The 19,159-nt window shown below is 39.8% G+C and overlaps 1 protein-coding gene across 1 annotated transcript in view; it reads right to left on the reverse strand.

Moving 5' to 3' along the window:
- Positions 1-3,885: 3,885 nt before the first annotated feature.
- Positions 3,886-19,159, reverse strand: part of LOC133657787 (actin-related protein 2-B) — a 32,982-nt gene continuing 17,708 nt past the window's right edge. The window contains exons 7-9 of the mRNA XM_062059518.1: positions 12,357-12,502; positions 12,133-12,265; positions 3,886-5,134 (exon numbers count right to left, since the gene is read on the reverse strand). Coding sequence (XP_061915502.1) covers positions 4,964-5,134; positions 12,133-12,265; positions 12,357-12,502 — 450 coding nt within the window. The 3' untranslated portion in view covers positions 3,886-4,963. The remainder of the gene's footprint in view (positions 5,135-12,132; positions 12,266-12,356; positions 12,503-19,159) is intronic.

The raw sequence follows: 19,159 nt of genomic DNA on the forward strand, positions 1-19,159 counted from the left end.
TTTTTATTTTGGAAACTGAGCTGCCAGTTTTTTACCGTAGAAAAATGTGGTATAATTTTTTTTAAACGTTTACAGTAATACACTGTCAAAAAAACCTGTAGATTTTTACAGTCGCCAGAATTTTACTGTAAAATGTTTGTTTTTTTCAACATATTAGTGGAAATAGAAAAAGAGTTAAAAAAAATGTTTTTTTTAATTCTGCCAGTTTTTTACCATGGAGAAAAATACGTATCGTTCTCGTACAGTAATACACCGTAAATCCAACAAGCATAGATTTTACAGTAAAAAAAAAAAACTGGCAGCTAAGTCGCCAGAATTTTTCCGTAAAAAACAGTGGTAGTGTTCCATCTATCCATTTTTACTGTTAGTACAACAAAAAAAACATTGTAAATTAAAAAAGTATATAGTGTATTTTTTTTACAATTTCATTAATAACTTGTTTTGAAATCATAAGTCAGATATTTAAGTATTTATTTAAAAAAAAATTGCTGCAATATTTTAAAAAGTCCGGATTTTCAAGCAGTACTTATATTTTTTCTGTCAAACATTTAGTATGAAAAAATAAAAGTACTTTATTGAAGCATGTTATTCACAGGCGTTCGCAGGGCAAATAAAATGATCCGGCCCCCGGACCCCGAGTTTGACACCCGTGGTTAACGTTTGTAAGCCAGGCAATTGTTTGTACAAAAAAAAATTAAAAAAAATAAAAACGGCAACAAGTGAATGAGCTTTTTGTCCTTTTTCAAACATACGATGTGTGTGAAATTGCCATCAAAAAAGTGTGTCTTCTCTCTCATTGATTCATTCGTGTTGCCAGGTTGCCGAGACTCACCCTAAAAGGCTAAAAAGAAGCCCAGCCAAAAACACGCCGATTCATGAAAAGTGACATTTGTCTCGCAGGACAAAAACATCTTTTGTGTTGAGGGTGAAATGTGTGTGCATGGCAACGTGTGTAAACATCACTTATGTAACATCAACAGCCCGCCTTCCTTTTTACTGGGACTTCCTCGAGATTGCGTCCAGAGAGGAACTTCTAACGGGCCCTCAGAGGTAAGAGTTCAGGGCTGGAGGGGAAGTGGAGGGAGTCCAGGGATTAAAAAGAAACAAGGTCTTCCTTTTCATTTATTTTAGGCACGCAGAGAGCCTCATCCTCTTGTGGCGCCAGTCCTCTGATCCATTTCCTCTACCTCATCCACCTGCATCTTCACTTCAAACGTCAGCCTTCCAATAAGTAGACAGAAAAGTGTGTTTGCTGAATTATTTCTTTCTTGCAGCATGAACTGTAGGCTGCTAAATGAATAGACCGGTCCTGGTTGAACGGTGGACCGGCATCCCACAGCAGTGTGTGACTAGTAGGCGTACACAAAAAAACTGATTCACACACGGATCACGATTCCTATACATGTGATTCTAAATCGAGACGTAATTTTTAAAAATCAGTTAAAAAAAAAAAAAAAAAGCTCATATTTGAGTGGACTGGCATCCCACAGCAGTGTGTGTCTGGTAGGAGTGCAGACAAAAATTGATTCACACATGTATCACGATTCCTATACATTTGATTCTAAATCGACACGTAATTTAAAAAAATCTGTAAAAAGAAAGCACGTAGGTGAGTGGACTTGCATCCCACAGCAGTGTGTGACTGGTAGGAGTGCACACAAAAAAATATTCACACACTGATCACGATTCCTATACATTTGATTCTAAATCGATTCACCACCCCCCCCCCCTCAAAAAAAATATATAATAGCTCCTTGCTGAGGAGTGGACTGACATCCCACAGCAGTGTGTCACTAATAGGGATGAACAAAAAAAATTGCAATTCTTACTAATTTGGTTACAAATCGATTCATAAAAAAAAATAGACAAAAACATAGGTCCTAGTGGAGGATTGGGCTGGCATCCCACATCAGTGTGTGACTGGTAGGAGTGCACAAAAAAATTGATTCACACATGGATCACGATTCCTATACATTTGATTCTAAATCGACACGTAATTTAAAAATACCTGTAAAAAAAACAAAAGCACGTAGTTGAGTGGACTGGCATCCCACAGCAGTGTGTGACTGGTAGGAGTGCACAAAAAAACTTATTCACACACGGATCACGATTCCAATACATTTGATTCTAAATCGATTAATCCCCCCCCCCAAAAAAAATATAATAGCTCCTTGTTGAGGAGTGGACTGACATCCCACAGCAGGGTGTGACTAATAGGGATGCACAAAAAAATCGATTGACTGCTGAATTGCAATTCTTATCAATTTGGTTACAAATCGATTCATTAAAGAAAAAGACAAAAACATAGCACCTAGTGGAGGATTGGGCTGGCATCCCACATCAGTGTGTGACTTTTAGGAGTGCACAAAAAAAATTATTCACACACGGATAACGATTCCTATACATTTTATTTTAAATCGATTCATAATTTTCCAAAAATAAAATGAGTATTGGACTGGCATCCTACAGCAGTGTGTGACTAGTAGATGTGCACACAAAAAAAATCGCTTAACACCCAAATCGCAATTCTTATACATTTGATTCTAAATTACTTTATAATTTAAAAAATCCATTAAAAAAAGCTCATGGTTGAGGAGTAGACCGGCATTCCACAGCATTGTGTGACTAATAGGTGTGCACAAAAAAATCGATTCACTGCTAAATTGCAATTATTTTACATTTGGTTCTATATCGATACATCATTTTAAGAAAATAGACAAAAAAATAGCTTCTTGTTGAGTGTACTGACATCCCACCAAAGTGTGTGAATAATAGGGGTGTACAAAAAAAAATCGATTCACTGCTGAATTGCAATTCTTATACATTTGGCTTTAGATCGATACATAATTTTTAAAAAATAAGACAAAAACATAGCTCCTAGTTGAGGCGTGGACTGGCATCCCGCACCTTTGTGTGACAAGTAGGGGTGCAGAAAAATAATAAATTCACTGCTGAATTGCGATTCTTATACATTTGGTTCTAAATCGATACATAATTTTAAGAAAATACACCAAAAAATAGCTCCTAGTTGAGGAGTGGACTGGCATCCCACCACAGTGTGTGAATAATAAGGGTGCACACAAAAAATCGATTCACTGCTTAATTGCGATTCTTATACATTTGGCTCTAGATCAATACATAATTTTCCAAAAATTAAAACAAAACATAGCTCCTAGTTGAGGAGTGGACTGGCATTCCACAGCAGTGTGTTGCAAGTAGGGGTGCAGAAAAATAATCGATTCACTGCTGAATTGTGATTTTTATACATTTGGTTCTAAATCGATGCATAATTTTAAGAAAATACACCAAAAAATAGCTCCTAGTTGAGGAGTGGACTGGCATCCCACCACAGTGTGTGAATAATAGGGGTGTACCAAAAAAATTGATTCACTGCTTAATTGCGATTCTTATAAATTGAAATGCCAGGTTGTTGCAGCTATTTAAGAGTTTTCCATATTCTGGGAAATGTGGTTTGAAAGTTGTTTAACAAATATCGTTGTTGGTGCTATGCCACAGCAGTGTGTGACCAGCAATAGTGAGGGATGCAGCTGTGTAAAATTCTTCCACACCACATTCTACCAAGTGTATTGATGGTTTTAAAATCCCAATTTAGAAAAAGAAAAAGTGCCTGAAATGATGTTCAACAAACGGCTAAAAATTAAAACTATGTGCACTGCCACCCCACAGCGGTGTGACCAGCATTGAGAGAAGGATGCCAGGTTGTTGTACCTGTGTGTGACGCTTCCACATCCCGCCAGGTATATTGACCGTTTTAAAACCACAATTTAAAACGCAAAGCTTAGCAAAAATCGTTTTGACGCGGCCATCCCACAGCAGTGTGAAATCGCCAAGTAAAAAGTCCCGACAAAAGCGCCGACCCAAGTGTCCTTATAAATCACTTTTCTTTATTTAAATCAGCGTTAGGCAGTTATGCTATGAACAACAAAATAAAAACAGTGACAAAAAAAGAGAGCGGGACATAAAAGATGAGCTCCAGCTGACAAGGAACTGCACTTGGCACTGGATGAGACGTCCACGGAAAGAGGAAAAAAAGAAAAATATACACATTTACTCCAAAATGAAAAGGAAAAGAAATGGAAGTGCCTCCAGTATTCATCGCGTCGGCCTGCTGGGGGACAACTTCAATCTCTCAAGTTTGGGTGCCCGCCGTTTTTCCAATCAAACTGCCCTTCTGTGACTGGCCGCATTAGGAGGAAATATACAAGACGTCATGAGGCGGGACAAACACCCCCACACCGGAAAGTACCATCACACATACCATAATCAAGCTTCGGGCGGGGCGTCATTTTCTTCTACTTCATTTTTTTTATTTTTATATCGCCCCTTCAAGGAATTAAGTCTTCATAAAAACACGGAGGAACTTCTGTTACCACGATACACTCCATTTGCAATGGTAGTAGTGCACTGCAACAAAAAGGAAATCAAATATGCAAAAAACAAAAACGGAATCCCTCTCCCGGAAAAAGAAAAGCGGCTTATAAAAAAACCCACGTCTGCGGGGGGAAAAATAACAAAAAAAAGTGATTAGTTGTCGCTGACAGATGCTTGAAAGCTCGTGGCGTTTGGAGGCGGACCCTGATTGTGATCTCGAAGGCGCGTACAGGTGCGAGGGGCTTCTACACTTTGCGGCCCCGTCCCCGCTTTTTTACGCTGATTCGTCGTTTCTTATGAACTCCGGCTGGGGCGGGAGCTGTGCAAAGATGGAAGTGTTTGTCAGGGCTGGAGGGGAGGGGGAGGGGGAGGGGGAGGGGAGATCAAAAGGTGGCGGCTTGGCGTCCTCTGATGTTTGAGGAGCATCACAAGCCCGAAGACAAGAAGGATAAATAGATATATTCTCTTATGGGGAGGGGGCGGGAAATGTGTGTGTGTTGCGCTGTGCGATCATGTAATGTGCGTGTGTGTGTGTGTGTGTGTGTGTGTGTGTGTGTGTGTGTCGGGCGCTTTATCTGACGGTGACGCCGAGTTTTTGCAGCACGCGGACGCCCTTCTCCTGGTACTCCTCCCGGGTCAGCCAGAAGTTGTCCTTGTCCTTCATGATGTCGGCCAGCACGGCCCCGCCCAGGAACACCATGTGCTTTCGCCGGGGAGGATCCTCGATGCGGATCTTGAATTTCTACGAGAGACACAAAGGATGGGGGGTGGGGGGGGGACACAGGAAGTTCACATCTCGAGACGCTCGCCAGAATTGTTCCTCCACGCCCTCCTCTGCGAACAACACCGAGATAGACGCAGGAAAACATGCAAAAGTTTGCACATGATACCACAGTGGACGTCAGTATCGGACCTGCTTGGCTTTTTATTTAGCTTGCGTTGCAACACATACACTGCTAAGGTCCCCTTTTATGCTAAAATGACTTTTTCATGATGTTTTAACTAGAGATGTCCGATAATGGCTTTTTTGCCGATATCCGATATTGTCCAACTCTTTATTACCGATTCCGATATCAACCGATACCGATATGTACAGTCGTGGAATTAACACATTATGATGCCTAATTTTGTTGTGATGCATTAAACAATGTAACAAGGTTTTCCAAAATAAATCCACTCAAGTTATGGAAAAAAATGCCAACATGATCAATACTTTTTAATAACATTGGTGGCCAGTACTTTGATTACCGTATTTTTCGGACAATAAGTCGCAGTTTTTTTCATAGTTTGGCCGGGGGTGCGACTTATACTCAGGAGCGACTTATGTGTGAAATTATTAACACATTAGCGTAAAATATCAAATAATATTATTGATCTCATTCACGTAAGAGACTAGACGTATAAGATTTCATGGGATTTAGTGATTAGGAGTGACAGATTGTTTGGTAAACGTATAGCATGTTCTATATGTTATAGTTATTTGAATGACTCTTACCATAATATGTTACGTTAACATACCAGGCACGTTCTCAGTTGGTTATTTATGCCTCATATAACGCACAGCAGGGGTCACCAACGCGGTGCCCGCAGGCACCAGGTCGCCCGTAAGGACCAGATGAGTAGCCCACTGGCCTGTTCTAAAAATAGCTCAAATAGCAGCACTTACCAGTGAGCTGCCTCTATTTTTTAAATTGTATTTATTTACTAGCAAGCTGGTCTTGCTTTGCTCGACATTTTTAATTCTAAGAGAGACAAAACTCAAATAGAATTTGAAAATCCAAGAAAATATTTGAAAGACTTGGTCTTCACTAACTGACAAAGAAACAGATAACAGATTTGGTGTCCAGTTCAAAGTGTGACATGATTTATTTAAAAATTTGAGAGTTGACTTTTGTATTTTACACGAGTTATTATTTGTACAAACATGGTGCAAAGTAATTCATGATTTGTTAAAAAATGTTAGTGGCTAGCTAGTTAAAATGGGATATTGTGATTTCACAAGACTGTCTTAGAAGTGATCATTTGAAAATGTTCAATTTGAAAAATGTGCACTTTGAGAAAATATAAAAATAAAGTGTTGCATATTGATATTTATCTGTTTCTATATATATTTATTGTGAGAAATCATTAAGATGATCAGTGTTTCCACAAAGATAAATATCATTAATTATTGATAATAACATAGAGTTAAAGGTAAATTGAGCAAATTGGCTATTTCTGGCAATTTATTTAAGTGTGTATCAAACTGGTAGCCCTCCGCATTAATCAGTACCCAAGAAGTAGCTCTTGCTTTCAAAAAGGTTGGTGACCCCTGCCTTACACTTATTCAGCCTGTTGTTCACTATTCTTTATTTATTTTAAATTGCCTTTCAAATGTCTATTCTTGGTGTTGGCTTTTATCAAATACATTTCCCCAAAAAATGCGACTCCAGTGCGACTTATATATGGTTTTTTCCTTCTTTATTATGCATTTTCGGCCGGTGCAACTTATACTCCGGAGCGACGTATACTCCGAAAAAAAAGGTAACTACATTTTTTTTAATTCAATGCTTAATTCTCTATCAATTTCAGGTCTGTCGATACACAGTAAAAAAAAAAAATCTTTTTGTCAAAGAAAATCCTATTTTATGGCAAAAACACGAAATATGCGATATTCATCCCTCAAAGAAAATTCAAAGAGGAATATTTGATGTGAAGTAAATACCAGGGATGTCCGATAATGGCTTTTTGCCGATATTCCGATATTTTCCAACTCTTTAGTTACCGATACCGATATCAACCAATACCGATATATACAGTTGTGGAATTAACACATTATTATGCCTAATTTGGACAACCAGGTATGGTGAAAATAAGGTCCTTCTTTAAAAAAATTAATAAAATAAAATAAGATAGATAAATAAATAAACATTTTCTTGAATAAAAAAGAAAGTAAAACAATATAAAAACAGTTATATAGAAACTAGTAATTAATGAAAATGAGTAAAATTTACTGTTAATGGTTAGTACTATTAGTGGAGCAGCAGCACGCACAATCATGTGTGCTTACGGACTGTATCCCTTGCAGACTGTATTGCAGTGGCGTGCAGTCACTAGAGGCAGGGGAGGCACGGCCTCACCTGCCATCATGGAAAAAAAAAATGTAAAAAGAAAAAAATAATAATTAAAATTGTTATATGTATCCAGTGATTATACTAAAGTTATTTTCCATTTAACTTCACCAGTTTTAGATTATTTTTATTTTTGCCGTTCAAACACTGAGAAGAGACGGTGCGGTGATCAGCAGCCAGTTGAGGCACGTCACTCATTTGTGCCTCAACATGGATTGCGCAATGACTCGGCTAACTGCTGGCCTGCTGTGCAGTCAGACCGTATTGCTATATGAATTATATTATACATTTCCATAGTTTAGTTAGCTGAGGTATATAATGTACAGTGTATTTTGTCAACAACTGTATGTGTGTAACTGCTGCGAAGACACACTGTGTGAGGCTCGTCTCATAACCCCGCCGCAGAATGCACCGCCCGACGGGAGCGCCACACCAACCAAAGCCCACACCCAAACCCTCCACGTGCAAGACCGAATCCACCCAAAAAAAGTCACTTAACAAGAAGCCAAAAAGTGCAAAAACAACAATGCTCGCGCTGCAGGAGCCGCGAACGACCGCAGGGACACAACATTAGGTACACCTGCACTGCAGGTTCATGTGTTTGTAAATCTGACTGTGATGATGCAGTCGTGCCTCACCAGACATTAACCTCACCGCACGCCACTGCTGTATTGATATATATTGATATATAATGTAGGAAGCAGAATATTAATAACAGAAAGAAACAACCCTTTTGTGTGAATGAGTGTAAATGGGGGAGGGAGGTTTTGTTTGGTTGGTGCACTAATTGTAAGTGTATCTTGTGTTTTTGATGTTGATTTAATAAAAAATGAAAAATTAAATAAATAAAAAAAACGATACCGATAATAAAAAAAAAACGATACCGATAATTTCCGATATTACATTTTAAAGCATTTAAAGCAGGCCGATAGCGGACATTTGAAATTAACGAATAATCCTGTTATTAATCTCGATTTCAATATAAAAAATAACTGATTATTATTTTTGCCATAATCGTCCTCTCATTAAGCATGTTTATGCTAATTAAAAGCACTAGTCATCAAATGCTCTTGTCATGGGTCACGCTAAGTCGTCAGACGTGTGCTTTCTTATGGAGGAAAATAAGATGAGGGGAAAAAAAAGTGTGGAAGTTCATTCATGGTTTGATACAGGAGCATGCAGGCTGACTATGGGATGTCCAAGTGTACGACTAACATGTGCAACATCAAATGGACTAAAAGGGGAGTAAAAAAAGAAGAAGAAGAAAGCGTCCTCCTGGGAGATGTTAGAATCAAAGTTAGAATCCAAGTGAGTGCAAGCACGGGAGCGTCACGCCTTGCCGCCATTTGTAATATTCCTTGAACATCAGCGAGTCTAAAGTCCATCGCCTGTGAAGTCACCATATAGGAGACTCTTTGAACAGCAAAGAGACTATTGTGCAATGTCATTTTTCTTTGGCTTTTTCGTACCACTTATTACAAAGGGATCAGCCTTTAGAAAAAAAAGAAAAAAAGAAACGATGTGATACATGTTAGCACTTGCCAGCAAAGTCAAGATAGTTTTGCTGTTCACTTCTTTTGACATTTGTTAGAAATGTTCAAATGTCACTTAACAGGTAATAAAAGCATTTTGGTGTCTGTTTGACGGTGGAACAGATTATTTTATATTACTTTACTTCCTGTGAAGGTAAAGATTTTCACAATCCAAACAAAGGAGGTTATGTCCAATTTTAGAGGGACATCATTTTAGCTCTAAATCAGTGGTTCTTAACCTGGGTTCGATGGAACCCTAGGGGTTCGGTGAGTCGGGCTCAGGGGTTCGGCGGACGTCAAGACACACCCAACTCATCGTGTAAATAAAAACTTCTCCCTATCGGCGTATTACGGATACGGCAACAGCAGAAGTCAGACTGATTTGCAGGTGTGTAATTTGTTGTGAGTTTATGCACTGTGTTGGTTTTGTTGTTTGAACAAGGTGATGTTCATGCACGGATCATTTTGTGCACCAGCAAAAAAACATGGTAACACTTTAGTATGGGGAACATATTGTATTTTTACCTTCTTGAGACCTCCGAAAAATGCCTACCTCGGTAGGACCACCCTTTCTAGATATATAAAGATTTGTATTTACAACATTAATAATATATACAAACTATGTAAATATAAAAAAGCTTGTTGTGAAAAATTAGTTGGAATTTTACAAGAAAAACTTTTAAGTTTGGCAGTATTATAATAAGTCGTAATTTTACTCAACGCAAGTCAAAATGTTACGAGAAAAACTGAACATTTGTGCGATATTATGATAAAAGTTGGAATTTTTCAAGAAAAGCTGAACATTTTGGCAATTTTATGAAGAGTCGTAATTTTACTCGACAAAAGTCACAATATTATAAGAAAACTTGAAAAATGTTGGCAATATTATAATAATAATAATTGGAATTTCACTTTGCAAAATTATGACAAAAGTCATAATTTTACTCACAAAATGTCACTATTTTACAAGAACACCTAAAAAAATTGGCAATATTGTGATAAAAGTCTGAATTTTATATGACAAATGTCACCATTTTACATTAAAAAGTAACAATTTTACATGAAAAAGTAATTATTTTAGGAGAAAATATTGCAAAATAGTAACATATTGGCTCTTAACTAGTCATTTTTAAGTACTTATTAATGCCTTATTCAGCATGGCCTTATTATAACCCTAACCCTCTAACCCTGGCCCTAACCAAATAACTCTAAATGACGTCTGTTACTTAGAATATGTTCCCCATACTAAAGTGTTACCAAAAACATATAACTTTGTCTTGAATTTGAAAAAAAAAACATTTTATTTTTCACTAAGGAAGGGTTCGGTGAATGCGCATATGAAACTGGTGGGGTTCGGTACCTCCAACAAGGTTAAGAACCACTGCTCTAAATGCATAATGAGGTTGAGTCCTAAATGAAGCGTCAATAGCATCAATACTCGCCTGATGGAAGCAATGTTTGTCAGTTTTTCTCTAAAGGCCTTAGTGGCCACATGCGTGGACAGCACCTTTTAGCTCTTATTTCCAAAATTGTGTACACTACTGAATTGGGGTCTTATGCCGACATATGGACACTTATACTGCCATCTGGTGGTGTTAGAAGAGTATAACATACAATGGAATTTGGAAAAAAAGTGTAAAAATAAAAATTAGCATGTCAGTAAACATGAAGTACACGTTTGTGTACTTATGGACTAAGTACATTATATCAAAAGATGATTTTTAGTTTTTATTCTAATTAGGGTCCAATAAGCCCAAATAGCAAAGAGAAATAAAAAAAAGCATGTAAACAAACAGCTTGGGCCTTAAGAGGTTAAGTTTATTCCCACAAATTTATGGCTGAGCGATATGCGTTAGGTACTGTGACGTCACACGTCGGGGTTAGGAAATAGTTCTGATAGCTGATCAAATAAAAGGCGAGGTTACATGTGCGGTGCTCTTGGTGGTTTAGAGCAGTGTTTCTTCGCCATGTTGGGCCACGAAAATACCCGTTTCCCAGCTGTGGTCAGTGAGAGTACTCAGTTGTAATGCACTTTTCCACCACTTGTGGCAGTAATGACAATCTCAAACTAGAAAATAGAGGAATAGAGAAGTTTAAGCGCAAAAATTATGACTAAAATGGTGAAACTGTATTTTCATTTGCACTGTATTTTATTGACAGTTTTTTAAAGAAACATATACATTATTATTAATTTTGTTCGTTTTTTTATTTTAGCACTTCTTAATTGTATGCACACCTACAAAGTTCAAGTTAAAGTACCAATGATTGTCACACACACACACTAGGTTTGGTGAAATTATTCTCTGCATTTGACCCATCACCCTTGATTGCCCCCTGGGAAACAGGGGAGCAGTGAGCAGCAGCGGTGGCCGCGCCCGGGAATGATTTTTGGTGATTTAACCCCCAATTCCAACCCTTGATGCTGACTGCCAAGCAGGGAGGTAATGGCTACCATTTTTATAGTCTTTGGTATGACTCGGCCGGGGTTTGAACACGCAACCTACCGATCTTAGGACGGACACTCTTACCACTAGGCCACTGAGTAGGTACAAGACTCACAGCCCTTGTACGTATCGGGTCAAATGTTAATGACACCCATCCCTATCGGTATCGGCTTGAAAAAAAAATTATTGTGCATTCTTAGTTCATGCATCTTTTCTGTGTTTATACTGGTTATAGTCATGATCAACATATTTTACGCACAAAATCATATTATGACGTTGGAACATTTTAAAAAGTATCAGTATCAGCATTACAGGCCCTGTATTTACTTGGTATGGGGTTGATACCAAAATGCGCAGTATCACCTACCCCCAACTTTCTGACAACTGAACAAAACGTTCTTATCTCCCCTTAAACCTTTTAATGTGTCATTATATGGGAACTCAACGGCGGTGTGAACCATTGGCACCACCTGGTGGCAATAAGCTGCACCGCACTAGTTTGAATTGCATGCAATGATTGTGTCTTTCTGACCAAGGTGGTTTAATGAGGGCAATAAAAAGGGTGAAAGTGATCAATTTGCTGATGAAAAAGTGTTTAGAGACACTTTTGCGCAGGACTAGGTTGTGTTGATAAGCACAAATGTTGTTTCTCACCGAGAGCTTGTCCACATCTCCCTTCAGCACACGCTCCAGGTACAGCTGCTTGAGCTCCCTCTCCAGTCGCGAGGGCAGACCCGGATACATGGTGGATCCTCCCGAGAGCACAATGTGTTTGTAGAACTCAGGCCTGGTGAAAAGAGAGGGTACCAAAAAGTACTGCGGCCGCTTTTTATTTTGCGGTCTGAACCGTCGGGGGGTCCAGACGGCGTGGTGCTCACCTGGTGTCGATGTCGGCCGCCTGGATGGTGTTGAAGAGCAGCTCGGCCACGCCGACACCCTCCACGTTGATGAGGTGGGGCTGGAACAGAGCCTCCGGGGCCTCAAAGCGCTCTCCGCCCACCTTGATCACACGGCCATCTGGCAGCTGGAGACGCGTGGGAGGTTGGAGATGAAAAGGAAGGGAAAAAGCGGTCAGGTTTTGAGCACATATGATAAAGCAGTGATTCTCAACCACTGTGCCGCAAGATATTGTCTGGTGGGCCGTGGGAAATTATGCAACTTCACCTAATTGGTCCAAAAAATATTTTTTGCAAATCAATAATCATAATAATGTGCCGTTGTCTAGTGCCTGTGCTGTGTAGAGCTTGGCAGGGTAACCATGTAATACTCCATATCAGTAGGTGGCAGCAGGCAGTTCATTGCTTTGTAGAAGTCGGAACGCGTCGAGGATGGTTTGTCGTGATCCCAATATGCAGAGCACAGCGGGGGACAGCGTGCAGGTAAAAAGGTATGTAACAATTAAAGGCCTACTGAAACCCACTACTACCGACCACGCAGTCTGATAGTTTGTATATCAATGATGAAATCTTAACATTGCAACACATGCCAATACTGCCGGGTTAACTTATAAAGTGCAATTTTAAAATTGGGGGGTGCGTGGCTAAGGGCGTGGTTAAGAGGAGAGTATATTTATAGCTAGAATTCACCAAATCAAGTATTTCATATATATATATATATATATGAAATACTGGACTTTCAGTGAATTCTAGCTATGTATATATATTTTTATTTTATTTTATTATACATATAAATAAAAGACATACTTGAATTTCAGTGTTCTGCAGGCTATCCAGTATGTGGCAGTATTGTCCTGTTTAAGAGTGTCACAACATTGCTGTTTACGGCAGACGAACTGCTTTACGGTAGACTAAACGTGACTGCTGTTGTTGTGTGTTGTTACCGCGCTGGGAGGACGTTAATGAAACTGCCTAACAATAAACCCACATAAGAAACCAAGTACTCTCTCTCCTTGTTGTGCACTCTACTCTCTAAAAGCCGTAGATGTTATGACGTCATTGGGCAGGCAAGCTGCTGGGAAAGCGGACGTGATAACGGCTGTCCCCACTCAGGTCCGCATTGAGCTGGAGGGGGCGTGGCCTCCAGCTCCGGCTGAATACCGGGAGTTTGTCGGGAGAAAATCTCTGCCGGGAGGTTGTCGGGAGAGGCGCTGAATAACGGGATTCTCCCGCTAAAAACGGGAGGGTTGGCAAGTATGACGTATGCGAGTGACGTCACTAGTTAAACGGAAGTATTGGTACACCTTTGAATTCAATACGAAAAAGCTCTGTTTTCATCTCAAAACTCCACAGTATTCTGGACATCTGTGTTGGTGAATCTTTTGCAATTCGTTTAATGAACAATGAAGACTGCAAAGAAGAAAGTTGTAGGTGGGATCGGTGTATTAGCGGCTGGCTGTAGCAACACAACCAGGAAGACTTTGACTTGGATAGCAGACACGCTAGCCGACGCTAGCCGCCGACCGCACGGATGATCGGGTGAAGTCCTTCGTCCTTCCGTCGATCGCTGGAACGCAGCTAAGCACGGGTGTTGAAGAGCAGATGAGGGCTGGCTGGCGTAGGTGGAGCGCTAATGTTTTTATCATAGCTCTGTGAGGTCCCGTTGCTAAGTTAGCTTCAATGGCGTCATTAGCAACAGCATTGTTAATCTTCACAAAGCTGGAAAGCATTAACCGTGTATTTACATGTCCAGGGTTTAATAGTCTTGTTGATTTTCTGTCTAGCCTTCCAGTCAGGGGTTTATTTCTTTTGTTTATATCTGCATTTGAGCCCGATGCTATCACTTTAGCTCCGTAGCTAAAGTGTTTCGCCGATGTATTGTCGTGGAGATAAAAGTCACTGTGAATGTCCATTTCGCGTTCTCGACTCTAATTTTCAAAAGGATATAGTATCCGAGGTGGTTTAAAATACAAATCCGTGAACCACAATAGAAAAAGGAGAGAGTGTTGAATCCAATGAACCCTTGTACCTAAGTTACGGTCAGAGCGAAAAAAGATATGTCCTGCACTGCACTATTGTCCTTCACTATCACTTTCCTCATCCACGAAACTTTCATCCTCGCTCAAATTAATGGGGTAATCATCGCTTTCTCGGTCCGAATCGCTCTCGCTGCTGGTGTAAACAATAGGGAAATGTGAGCAGCACTCCAGCTTGTGACGTCACGCTACTTCCGGTAAGGGCAAGGCTTTTTTTTTTATCAGCGACCAAAAGTTGCGAACTTTATTGTCGTTGTTCTCTACTAAATCCTTTCAGCAAAAATATGGCAATATCGCGAAATGATCAAGTATGACACATAGAATGGATCTGCTATTCCCGTTTAAATAAAAAAAATTCATTTCAGTAGGCCTTTAAAACAAAAATGAACACAAGGCAAGTCCCGCTAGGAAAAGGCACTGAAGCATAGGGATGGCTACGCAAAACAAAAGTAAAACTGAACTGGCTATAAAGTCAACAAAAGCAGAATGCTGGATGACAGCAAAAACTTACAGCGTGTGGAGCAAAGACGGCGTCCACAAAGTACATCCGTACATGACATGACAATCAACAATGTCCCCACAAAGAAGGATAGCGTACGCACAACTTAAATAGTCTTGATTGCGAAAACAAAGCAGGTGCGGGCAATAGCGCTCAAAGGAAGGCGTGACGCCGCTACAGGAGAACACCAACAAAACAGGAAGGGTCACCAAAATAACAGCGCAAGACAGGAACTAAAGCACTACACACAAAATAAGGCACGACAACCTGGTGGAGTTTCCTTTTTTGACCTTTTCTGCTGGTGGTTTGCCTCCGTATTTTTTTAATGAAAAAAATGTGCCTTGGCTCAAAAAAGGTTGAAAGACACTGATAAAGGATGGAAGGAGGTATTTTGTTCGGTTAAAGCACAGATAGCATGTATGTGTGTGTGTGTGTCCGAGTATAAAAAGGCTTCATTCAGACATAAGCGCCCGGGAGGAAGTGGAGCCCGGTTACGGCCGCAAAGTGGCTGCGCAGGAAATGATGTCACGCGCTCGGTCCCAGGCCGCACTCACATTGCCCTCCTTGTTTCGCGCCGCCCGCCGCGAACCCAAACACACACACACGGTCACAGTGAGCTCAGAGACACAACAGCAGCTCGCCAAGGCGTGCAAGCCACGCAGACTGCGGGAGCTGCGTTTGGATTCTGTGGTTCCCGTCGCACGGGGGGGAGGTGGGGGACTCGGAAAGAAAAGCAAGACTGGCCCCCCCCTAAGCCAGATGTTTGAACGTCAAGCAGCACTATTAATTAAGTCTCCTGAAAGAGAGCCCATGTCGTCTTAACGCGGCGTTGGTGCTTTTAGGCAGAAATAGCGAAGACAGGCGGCCATTTTTCATCAAAGGGTAAACACCCAAAATCCCCGGCAGGCTACAAATATGCTGCTTGTGTAAATAACAGGCAGCACGTTAAAACACGCTTAAACACTTTAGTACCAGTGCTGTTTATTAACAGAAACAAGAATTCTGGTTGGTAGCTTTGCTGTCCAGTTTTAAGCCTGCGTTTGTAATGTGGTTTCCCCCAGATTGCAAATATACCGTAAATGATATAATATAAGCAGCTACTTTTTTCCTACGCTTTGAACCCTGCAGCTTATAGAACAGTGCGGCTAATTAAAGGAGTTTTCTTTGCTGATGACCAAAATTAAAATAGTTTAAGAAATTAAAAAAAAACAAGCTAACACATTGATATGGTGTGTTATTGTTTGTGCTATGGCGCCATCTTTTGGACGATTACCGTATTTTTCGGATTATAAATCGCAGTTTTTTTCATAGTTTGGCCGGGGGTGCGACTTATGTGTGACTGACGTAAGCGACGTACCCATAGAAGAGGAAGCGCCGCATTGTCTACCTTTGGAGTTGGCAGAGTTGTTTAGAAGCAACACAGAGGAAGAATATTTCATGGGATTTAGCGATTAGGAGTGACAGATTGTTTGGTAAATGTATAGCATGTTCTATATGTTATAGTTCTTTGAATGACTCTTACCATAATATGTTACACTAACATACCAGGCACGTTCTCAGTTGGTTATTTACGCGTCATATAACGTACACTTATTCAGCCTGTTGTTCACTATTTTTTATTTATTTTAAATTGCCTTCCAAATGACTATTCTTGGTGTTGGATTTTATCAAATAAATTTCCCCCAAAAATGCGATTTATACTCTAGTGCGACTTATGTTTTTTTCCTTCTTTATTATGCATTTTCGGCCGGTGCGACTTATACTCCGGAGCGATTTATAATCCGAAAAATACGGTGTGTTGAAACTGACTTTTAAACTGAAAGTAGAAGTGCCGTTCAATTTGTTTTGTATCGTTTCAGTTTCGCAAATTCCTCAGTATATTCACTAAAACGTCATCGTGGAGTTACTGTTTACCGAGCTACAGTTACAGGACGATGACTTATGTTATGTTTGCTCAGCTGTTTTACTGCCGTGTTACAGACAGCGTTTGGAAGCAATTAAGGTTTTAAATAAACATTTACAGAATATTTCTGTGTAAATAACTAATTTCGCAATGTGTATATCTGCGGCTAATATATGGGAAAAAATAGTTTCGCCCTAAAATGTATCTTGCGCGGCTTATATACCGCTGCACTCTATAGTCCTGAAAAGCGGTGGGGGCGTGGCCAATATGACATATTTATGAAGATAAATTTAATTGGCAATGATGCATTTATTTTCTTTAAAAAGGCTAAACAAATGTTTTACATATATTTATAAACTAAATCTGTGTTAGTATTTACACATGTTCTTCTTATATTGGTTTGCTCTATTTTTCAATTGTTGCTGCTGAAATGTGAAAGGCTGCATTTTATTCTGCCCTCCCTGAATGTCGTAATTTAGTTTGCCAAATTTGTAAATAGTCTTCTAAAAAAAGGAATACATTTTTTCAGGATGAAGACCAATTGCAGGACACACAGACAAACAATCATTCACAATCATATTTATGGACAATTTATAGTCTCCAATGAAACTAACATGCCTTTTTTTTTTTTTAATGTGAGAGGAAGCTGGACTACCCGGAATAAACCCACACACGCAGGGGCGTTCTCCCACACAAAGGTTCAAAGACGCACACGGCATAGATTTAGACATTGTCGGTAGTAATGTCAAAATTAGGGTAGTTTTCAAGGGCTTGAAAAAAAACAAAAAACTTAATTAACATAAATACCTTTCTCTTCAACTTCCTCTTCTTACTTTTAGAGATCAGCTGTGGCTCTAATGCTGACAGGCAATTTACATGCACGTTTTTCAAAATAAAGCATAGAGGAACATTTTTATAATATCTGAGATTCTTTTAAAACTAATTATGGTCAATAGTTCCAAAATAATAGGCTACATACAGTATATCCATTCATACAATACCGTATTTTTCGGATTATAAATCTCAGTTTTTTTTCATAGTTTGGCCAGGGGTGCGATTTATATTCTGGAGCGATTTATGTGTGAAATTATACCGATAAAAGAGGAAGCGGCGCATTGTCTACCTTTGGAATTGGCAGAGTTGTTTAGAAGCAACACAGAGGAAGAAGATTTCATGGGATTTAGCAATTAGGAGTGACAGATTGTTTGGTAAACGTATAGCATGTTCTATATGTTATAGTTATTTGAATGACTCTTACCATAATATGTTACGTTAACATACCAGGCACGTTCTCAGTTGGTTATTTACTTATTCAGCCTGTTGTTCACTATTCTTTATTTATTTTAAATTGCCTTTCAAATGTCTATTCTTGGTGTTGGATTTTATCAAATAAATTTCCCCCAAAAATGCGACTTATACTCTAGTGCAGGGGTGCCCATTACATCGATCGCGAGCTACCGGTCGATCGCGGAGGGTGTGTCAGTCGATCGCCAGCCAGGCATTTAAAAAATAGCGATCATCAATCTTCACCAAGACTTCACTTGATTGACATTCACGGCACCCGAGGGTCTTGTGAGATGACGCTGGCTGCTGTGAGATCATTATGAAGAAAAAATGACCAACAGGAAGGCGAGAAACACTTTTTATTTCAACAGCCCCTTACGCCATACCTTCCGTCAAAACTCTAAAGACCGACTGCACATTTCCTATCTTCACAATAAAAGGGCTGCTTCATGCTGCCTGCGCTAACAAAATAAGAGTCTCAGAAAACTGGCGTGCACATGCGAGCAAGCTACGGAGTTTGCCACCAATGTTTTTCTTGTAAAGTGTATGGAAGCCGGACAAATAAGATGCCAAAAACCAACCACTTTCATGTGGTATTGGATAGGAAGGAGGACTTTTTTTCTCCTCCATTCAGAAATGTGGACGTTATCATCACTACTGTCTGATTCCAATCAATGCAAGTCGTCCTTCCGTCGATCGCTGGAACACAGGTGAGCACGGGTGTTGATGAGCAGATGAGAGCTGGCTGGCGTAGGTGGAGCGCTAATGTTTTTATCATAGCTCTGTGAGGTCCCGTTGCTAAGTTAGCTTCAATGGCGTCGTTAGCAACAGCCTTGTTAAGCTTCGCCAAACTGGGAATTATTAACCGTGTAGTTACATGTCCATGGTTTAATAGTATTGTTGATCTTCTGTCTATCCTTCCAGTCAGGGATTTATTTATTTTGTTTCTATCTGCATTTGAGCCCGATGCTATCACGTTAGCTCAGTAGCTAAAGAGCTTCGCCGATGTATTGTCGTGGAGATAAGTCACTGTGAATGGCCATTTCGCATTCTTGACTCTCAT

This window comes from Entelurus aequoreus, linkage group LG09 (assembly GCF_033978785.1).
Source record: "Entelurus aequoreus isolate RoL-2023_Sb linkage group LG09, RoL_Eaeq_v1.1, whole genome shotgun sequence".
NCBI classification, from domain to species: Eukaryota; Metazoa; Chordata; class Actinopteri; order Syngnathiformes; family Syngnathidae; genus Entelurus; species Entelurus aequoreus.